Source organism: Styela clava, chromosome 15 (genome assembly GCF_964204865.1).
Source record: "Styela clava chromosome 15, kaStyClav1.hap1.2, whole genome shotgun sequence".
In the NCBI taxonomy this organism is placed as follows: domain Eukaryota; kingdom Metazoa; phylum Chordata; class Ascidiacea; order Stolidobranchia; family Styelidae; genus Styela; species Styela clava.
This window is the reverse complement of record NC_135264.1, coordinates 2255103-2264876: the sequence shown is the minus strand read 5'-3', so window position 1 is coordinate 2264876 and position 9774 is coordinate 2255103. Positions and strand designations below refer to the sequence as shown.

The window sequence follows — 9774 nt, the reverse complement described above, 5'->3', positions numbered from 1 at the left end:
TAATGAATATCAATGAAAATGTCTAAATTTTGTGAATGTGTCAACTCTGTTCTTGAAATTTACTTCTGTGTTTCTCCAGATGTTGTTTTTACTGTAAAAATATACGTCATAGATGTGGTTTTCTGGTCATTTACAGTAGGGATTTTAGAGCGGCGTTTTCCTTATTTTAAGGAAAATTTTAAATGTATGCGCAGAAATGGAAAATATTAGTAATTATTATTAAGTTGATTAAAGGTTCGGGATTTGAAAAAATATTGATGATTTCATGGCGTATGATTAGAAATTTATATCTATTCGATAAATCCAAATTTAAAGCGCGTGTCAGTGCCACACATCAGATGATAATAAAATCTTATCGGTACATCGGTTGTAATCTAATATTTTTGTACCCTGATGAAATGCTGCATCGGCTAAAACAATTGCGATTTATATTGGATAATCGGTAATTTGTTGATATGATTAAACGTAATTATGTTAACGTAGATAAGTCTTATCATATTAAAACCGAGTCGCTTATATACAAAAGGAATATCTATATTTTATCTATTATTTGTAACTAAACGCGTGCGATTTATCTTTATTGGCTCTATGACATTGATAAGTTGAAACAACTATTTAGAAATAGTGCGCTTATCAGCTAGCTAATACCATATAAACATACCAGTCATTCTACAACATTTCATTCACAATACTAAGCGATACCAAGATATACAAAATGATTTCTTACCGCCATCCTTACCTAGCTGTCTCGAATGCTCAATGGACGCCATTTCTTCGTCTCAATTACGCAGGAAGTCCGGATTCAGAAGATATTATAACAAAAAAGAGAAAATTTTCATCTGATGAAAATTCGGGTTTTAAGAAAGTTACAATTGTAAATCAGGAGACACAAGATACAAAAATTCTAGACACTTCAGAGTCGCCCGAACAAGTGGCAAAATTTAATAACCGACAAAGAAAAGCAAAAACTCTTTTCACTATCGACGCATTACTGGGACATTCGAACGAAAGCCCAAGCAAAAAGAGAAAACTAGAGCTTACACAGTCAACAAAAACCAAAAATGATTCATTCGATTCTGGTTTTGCATCGTCTGAAGAAAACGATGAATCGATTATTGCATGTACTGATGCAAATGATAGTGGAATTTGTGTCAGTGAATCACGAGAAGAATATGGACAAATTCATTCCGTGCCAACAGACTTACCTCAACCCAAAGTAAGAAACAATCGACAATTACCGCATCCAGAATACTACAGTCGTATATATATTCCTATCAATGATGTATATTATTTATATTCTGGTTTAAACAAAATTGTGCAGCAGAATTGGATGAATCACAGCCAACATGCGATATCGTATGCACCGATTGAGACTACAGCTTTTGTTGGTCAAGGCAATACTCAGTCGAAAATGTATTCACATTTATCGAAACACAGACCTCAAAGAACAGAAAAGGCTAAAAGAACAAGAACTACATTCACTCAGAAACAATTAGAACGTTTGGAAACTGAGTTCAACAATCAACAATACATGGTCGGAATTGAAAGACGAAGACTTGCTAAAAAGCTCAGACTCACAGATGCGCAAGTAAAAGTTTGGTTTCAAAATAGAAGAATCAGATATAGGAATGAGAAGAAGCGCGAACCCCAAGAAGAAGAAAACAACAAATTGGACATTCACAAACGCGAAGCGATCGGAAAATGTTAGGATTTCTTATGATCACAGATTTAAGTTCCATAGTTTCTTAGAGGTTGTCTTTGTAATATTTGTTCATCAAATGTTTCATGAAATAAAGTTTCTAATAAATAATATTGAAATAATTCTATTTTGTTGTCAGGTATAGCGTGTGTGTGTGTATAGCTTACTTCCGTTAGATAAATGTCAAACTAATATTCAAATTCATCAACAAGATGCAGATTATTTATTTCAAGAATGTGATCCATTGTCTTGAGATTTATTGGCACAATCTTTCATCGCTTCCAAAGCCATTAATTGTAGTTACATAGCTCTTTCTAAGTCTACAAACTTTCGACAAATTTCTCTACTATCGAGACGCATCTACTAAAATCGTCCTGCTTCCTTTTCACCTACTTTTCAAAGCATTTTTGTGATGGCTGATAAAAGCTAGTTTAAGCTCAGGCACGTCAGATAAATTCCATTCACAAATTTGGGGAATTGATATAAACTGTTTTTGACCCATTTACTAATAAATAAAATGATCATTTCATGTAAACTAAATAAATGACAATATGTACCTATTTTTATCATTACATGGCGTAGGAAAAGGGTGATCGACATTCTGTCTAGTGTAACTTTGTGCACTTGCATTTTGTATTGTACAACATTTGTCATTTTATACCTTTTGAATTCGAAATTTTTTTCTCTTATTTTACGCAATATTGGAAATATTGTGAAGTTCACTTGGTTTTGTGAAAACGAATGAAAGATTTAATCTTTCTGTGAAAGAGCTGCATGCTTCAAGAAACTGTTCCAGTATTGTTATTTTTCTCAAGTTGTATATGGCAGGGCTTCCAAAGCTTATAAACTCGCGACTCCTTCCAACATGTTGAAATTTTCCGCGAACGTGTTCACGTTTAAAAAGCTGAACAGTTCGAAGTATGCAAACGCGACGCTTCTCCCATCCTATGCATTCTTTCTGAATCGTTATATTGATGTTTTGCACTGGTTTTATTATTTGTGTGTTTGATTCAAAAATATTGGGAAGTTAAATAGATGTAGTACCTTGAGTGAAACTGCGGTACCCTGCGAGTCACGACCCCCAGTTCGGGAAGTCCTAGTACAGGTGTTATTGGTAGTTAAGAGTGAACCAACAAATTTGAAAAAATAGTTAAAAATATAAACTAACAATGATTTGTGTCTACTAGCTCGCTAAGCTAGTTATTGCCTCATAATGCTTGACTTTGGGTTAAAGGTCATCAGTGTGAAAGACTGTTTTTTAAAGTTCCCTTTCGGTATACATCTCTTGTGTCATGAATAGAAATTACAATCTTCGGTTTAATCGCGGGTATAGTTCTACACCAATTTCCACGGCCTCAAAAATTCCTTCATCTAATTTATTGTTCAAGTAAATCATTCATGCATCTTACCCAGCTGGATATTTTTGAATATATATTCGAAATATGGAAAAACATGAACAAGTGCTAAATAAGTGAGGACTAGTGGGATGCGTCAGAACATGGGACAAGTGCGCGGCGGCGGTGTGGTTCATCGTGTTACGCTATCCACCGCACCTCTAATTACTCTGAGTGGATTCGCAGGTTCGAATCCCATGGAGGGATGACTATTGGCTTTGTGACAGGGGATTGCTGGTCTCGCCGCCGTAGGATGGTTCAAGTAACAGCTGGTCGGTCACAAGTGGTTTGCCATATGGTTAAGTCGTCTTATCGGCTTTCCTCTTTCTCGGGATAAATATATAAATCTTTTCTTATCCTAAGCGGGATACGTCGGACACGCGTGGCATATTTATCAGTGTAGATGAGGGGGGGGGGGCAAATTACGGTCCGCGTAACGATTTAAAATGGCCCGCCGAACTTGAGTGAAATAGTTGAACCTGAATATATGTTTAACCGCAAATATATACTATTGGCTTAACACTTCATGTGGTTCCTTTTGAGTTTTAGATACCGTCTATCCTTGCATCATTATCACAGTTTAAGCACGTTTATTTCGTAACAATTGAATTATACCGGTATATCTTATATATACGTATGGGCAGTGGCGGCGCGTCAATAGAGCCAACCGGGGCAACGCCCCGGTTGTTTTTTTGGTATAGTAAAAAATATTCGAAAAATACCTCAATATCGGTTGCACAGACTGTCTACACTATCCATATTCTCCCGACATTGTTCATTTTTCGCTCGCAAAGCTTTCGCCGAACGTCGACGGGGCGACGCCGATTTTGCCCCGGTTGCTCATTGTATATCGTATTCTCTCTTTTATCTTCCACTCGCCGCGTTTGTCTCGTTTGTTTTCTGTTTCTTTTACTAAATCATCGGGCCGATCGGGGTTAGCCCCGAAATTATGACGACACAATGCCGACGTTTCTTACAACAACGTGTTGACATATTCACGCATTCCTTCTCGTTCGTTGGTTGCTTGAAGAGTTGATAGTTTCCTCGCCTTCGTTTTTGTCGCTTGTTTCGCTATTTGAATCAGTTAGAGACCTTTAGTCCATTTGCTTTCGATTTTCCACATTCCTTTTGAGCTCCTCACTTCTTTCCGGCTTCGCATTTCTTAGCCTTAGACCTCATAATGAATAAGGTTGATGCACTACTTCGCACTCCGTTTTCGCAGCTGCCGCTGGAACAAAAATTAGAGGTACAACGTCTTGGGCCTTATCAACCAAAAAATTGTTCACTGGAACAATCCCATGACGGAGGAAAGCGTCGGCGTACATTCTGCGCAAAAACTTGGTATAAAAAACACGAATGGTTGTGTTACAGCGAGGACAAAAATGCACTTTTTTGTTTTTATTGCCTACTTTTTGCTACCGCCCGTGACTCACGTTGGTGTAAATTTGGTTTTAGAGATCTTAAACATCTTTCCGAGCGTGCCAGGGATCATCAATCTTCTATGGAGCATCTGGACAATGCAGTAAAATACCGAACATTCGGAAATGTTGATATTGCAGCACAGTTGGATGAAGGACGCGCGGTTTCTATTCGTCGGCACAACCAAAACGTCGAGAAAAACCGCCATGTTCTCGGTCGATTGATAGATGTTTTGAAGTTCATTGGTTGTCACAAGCTGTCCCTCCGTGGGCACGATAAACGGGCTGGCTCTTCTAATAGTTTTTTTTTTTTGGATATGGTGGAATACACCGCATTCCTAGATACAGTATTGAGAGATCATCTTGATGCCGCAACTGTTTCGAAAGGGACATCTAAGGATATACAAAATGATTTGCTCGACTCAATGTATAAAATTTATTTACAACATTTGGCTCTGGAAATTGAGAATGGCCAGTTCCTTTCGATTCAGTCTGACGAGACAACTGACATCACGTGCGTTTCCCAACTGGCTGTGATTTTTCGGTTTGTGAAAGATGGTAAACCTACCGAGAGATTTCACAGCTTTGTCCCAATCGTTGATCGCACGGCTTGCGGGATATCGGCTGTACTGAAAGAAGTGTTACAGCCTTACAACGCGAAGTCAAAATTGATAGCTCAAACTTATGACGGCGCGGCAGTCATGAGTGGGTCGAAACATGGTGTTCAAGTTTATATAAAAGAAGATTTTCCTCATGCGCATTTTTTACATTGTTATGCACACCAATTTAACCTCGTTATTAAAAATATGTGTCTTGATACCCCTCTCGTCCGCATTTTTTTTGCAAATGTTTCGGGGTTTTCTTAATTTTTTTCCGTTTCGCCGAAGCGCTCTGACCTCCTTCGCCAGATATGTAGCCGCCGTCTCCCAGCTTGTGCACCAACACGTTGGAACTTCCAATCACGCGTGGTGCAGGGCGTGTCCGAAATTAGGTCTGAGCTCATTGAGTGTTTCAATGGCATTCAGAGCTCTCCGGTTTGGGACTAACGCTCTGTGAGGGAGGCGGCAGGTCTAAAGCGTCTGCTAGAAGATGGTGAGTTTTCATTTTTTCTCGCTTTTTTCTCCACAATATTCTATCACGTGGATGTATTATACGGCGCATTGCAGTCAAGGCTAATGGATGGAGCGTCTGTGCAGTCGTGTATTTCAGACTTCTGCGATGCTGTATCTCGTATCCGGGAAACAATAAAATACGACGACACATGGAGTGCTTCTTTACGCCGCGGGCAAACAACGCAGCGTTTGATTTTGTCTGCAAAGGAATGCTGTGACATTCTGGTGAATCAAATAGGCGATCGTCTGCGCACTGAACACCTTGCCGCGTTCTCTTTGATGAACCCCAAAAATTTTTCAAAATTTGCACGTCAATTTCCCATCCATTTGTTGGCTACTGTCTCCAAATTTTACCCCCTGATAAACGTGGGTAAATTGGAAAATGAATTGCGATGTATATACACCAATCAAATTTTTTTGAACATCACATCAACTTGCGCGCTCTATGGGTTCCTCATAGATAACACTCTAGTAACTACCTTTGCGGCGTCTGCAAAATTTCTGGACATCATTTTGACGACGCCTATTTCTTCCGCCGACGCAGAGCGAACATTCAGCACGCTGAAGCGTATTAAAACGTATCTCAGAAACACAATGAAGCAAGATAGATAAATTCCTTGGCTGTTTTATCCATTCACAGAGACGTTATTTCTGGGATGCATGACTATAATCAGCGCGTTATTGAGCATTTTGCTTCCAAAAAACCGCGGCGTGTTGCATATATGTTCAAGCAGTAGAAGTCTAGCAGCATATATATCTATGAGTGAGCGACGCATGTCCTTTCTTTGCATTACCTTTCCTTTCTTCATGGTAACGTTTTAAACCTTATTTTAGGTTTTGTCTGCTTTCCCGAAGTTTCTGTTAATATGTCATTGTATTTATCTGGGTAAATATTGCCTTTCCTTTTGAAAAAGGTTTCAAAATAAACTATGTCTATATTTATTAATCCCTTGACTTGGACCAGTTTTAAAGACACTTTCTTATCGTTAAAAATTGTCGTTTTTGCCGATTGGTTGTTACCGATGGAATGGTTTTTATACTCATAAAATGATGGGAGAACTTACAGCGCTCATCCTGTCCCCGTAGATGGGGGTGACTTGGTCCCGCAATAGCTTGCCCCGGTTGTCAAAATGACCACGCGCCGCCACTGCGTATGGGTATTAGGATTACACACCGCAGTATTTTAGATATCAGCCGTATATTAAGAAAACTTAAAGATGTCACAAAACGAAAAATAGTCACTGGAAACAGACATTTTCAGATGAATGGCAGCGTTTTTATTTCTCTATTGAAAAGAACCAAACTTCAGCGATTTGTCTTTCTTGCCAACAAAACATTTTAGTTCTGAAGGAATACAACATTATGCGCCATTGTGATCAGTTGACGCGCGTATTTCAAAATTTAATTCATTGCTTAATTCATACAAAAGTTAAACAAACATGTTCAAAAAAATGTTAAATGTGTAACAAAACAAGCCATAAGTAGCCATTCATACGATGCCATGTGCTAGATGAACAAGTAACTTCATCAAGTACTTGCTTGAAAGCCGTGCTTGTTATTTATTTCTCGGGAATTCTATCAGCCAAATATTATAATTATTAATTTCATTACATCAAGTACTTGCTTGAAAGCCGTGCTTGTTATTTATTTCTCGGGAATTCTATCAGCCAAATATTATAATTATTAATTGCGATGCTATGTCTAGCTTAGAGCCTATTTTGGTGTCTATTTCTCAAAGTTTTCTCTGGGCGCTTAAGCGCGCCCTGAACCCCAGCCGTGTCGTCGCGCACTTTTCCTCGCTCTCTTTTTCTGGCACTACAATTTTATTCTGCTGTGTATTTTGGCTCGCCGTCAATCAACTTGGGGGACCCCTCATGTACATCGTTTCTTAAATACATACAAATTTTTTAATAATACAAATAGTTTCATCGCTAATAGCAAATTATTTACCACCCCCTAAATTTCGAAACACCCCCCCTAAATATATAAAGCTGGGGAACATACTGAGTGGGACACGACATTTTTGAGATGATGCTTCTTTTTCCGCCGTCATTATCTTTACATGCCCAAAGTTTATTTTATTGTTACGTTCTCTAATTTTAATACGTTTTATTTAGCCCCACTTTATTCCTCGACATTTTTCACCTTATTAATGCCGAGAGCAGATTATATTCGTTAATTCAGGAAAGTTTGTAGATATGGCTTTGCATATACAGTACCGTAGCTTTTTCGTCGTCGCTTCCAATTGTTAGTAATTTTGTATCGGCATCTTAGGCGGTTCACCAATCGTTTCGTTTGTGACGGATAAATTCTACTTGGACGCGGTCGCTGTCACGTGAATCTCGCACAGATTGAAGAAAGTTTTGTCCACAGTCAGTGGCGTTCGGCCTGCACAAGAGCTTTTGATGTTGCTGATTCGATCTCTGAGGAAAATTGTCACACCGATACCGGTACTGATAGGGATAAAGAAAATAACTACGTTAATTTGGCGGCCACACTAATATTGAAATCTTTATTCAGTTATTTCAGCCCACTTGAAAGTCTGACGGTTGGCGCGGCGGTTTGGCTCAACGGGCTAAGCGGAATAGGGTATCCCTAAAACCAGGCACTTGCGAATTCAGGCACCATTTCAGGCACTTTGATATTTTTTTATTTTTACCGTACGTTATTGGGGTTTCCAATTTACCTGACAAGATAATTAGACTTTAAATAATTTTTTGCATCTCTATATTGCAATAAAACAACATTATTTCCAATTTATTAGAGTATAAATAATTTTTCAATAATAAAATGTGGCAACATTGATTACAAAATACAGAAATCAGGCACTTGTGAAATTTCAGGCACTTGGTCAAAACCTATCTTACAATGTATCTGATTACTCTAAAGCAGAAAATTAAATATATACACTTTGTATGGTTGAATTTACAACATTTTGGTAAAATACAATACCGTTTGTGACTGATGGAGACGTGTCATATTTCGCAAGTGCCTGATTTTTCATTTTTCTCGGTGACAGTTGCCATATCTTTTCGCAATTATTTTCTTAAATTATTTGCGTCAGCACTTACTATTCTTTGCTTTCTAACGCAAATTCATTGTTCCACAACAATTTGAGCGTTTTTAATATTGCAATGAGCAATACCATTTGACAACATATGGTCAACCATCGTACTTTCTGGGTTTATTTGAAATTGAATATGAATAATAAAATCTGGCAACCTTAAGCACAAAATACTAAAACCAGGCACTTGTGAAATTTCAGGCACTTCGTAAAAACCTATTTCTCGATGTTTTTACTTACTTTGAAGCAGAAAACTAAAATATACACTCTTTTGTATGATTGAAATGACGTCTTTTTGGTAAAAAACAAGAACGATTGGGACTGGTGATGAGGGGTCAAATTTCGCAAGTGCCTGATTTTTCATTTTTTTCGATAACAGTTGCCATATATTTTCGCAACAATTTTTCTAAATTATTTGCGTCAGAACTTACTAATCGTTGCTTTTTAAAATAAATTCCTAGTTCTACAACAATTTCAGCGTTTTTACAATGAGCAATATTATTTGACAACATATAGATAACCATGGGATTTTTTGGATTTATTTGAAATTGAATAGGAACGATAAAATCTGGCAACCGCAAGCACAAAATACTAAAATCGGGCACTTGTGAAATTTCTTCAGGCACTTTGTAAAAAACCATTTCCCGATGTTTTTGATTACTTTAAAGCCGAATATCCAAATATACATATTTTGTATGACTGAATTTGGTATTTTTATTGTCCAGAACAAGAAGAACTGTCACTGGTAGGAATGAGGCAAATTCAGCAAGTGCCTGATTTTTTGGTTTTGTCAATGGTAGTTGCCATATCTCTATAATTTTTGTATTTTTTTTATATGTTGTTTCCCTATTGCGTTTTTTTATAAAAGTCAATGTTTGTATGAGAGCTCCACTTAGCATAAATGGAATTAAAATTTTAACATCAGTATCTACATCCGGAAATCGGTATTTAATTAAACCAATCACGCTTTTGCAAAACTATTTGAATATTGTAAAGTTTGAATGACATTGTGTTGTTTATTTTTATTAATTCAAAAGTATGACATATCTATTATTTAAATACGGGTTTAAATTTGACAGATCTGTAG

At 37.4% G+C, this 9774-nt stretch overlaps 1 protein-coding gene across 1 annotated transcript; it reads left to right on the top strand.

The window, feature by feature from the left end:
* Positions 1-635: 635 nt before the first annotated feature.
* LOC120333964 (uncharacterized) lies at positions 636-1810 on the top strand. The gene has a single exon (XM_039401393.2). It carries the CDS (start codon positions 716-718, stop codon positions 1706-1708), a length of 993 nt encoding a protein of 330 aa, XP_039257327.2. The 5' UTR covers positions 636-715; the 3' UTR covers positions 1709-1810.
* The last annotated feature ends 7964 nt before the right edge of the window (positions 1811-9774 follow it).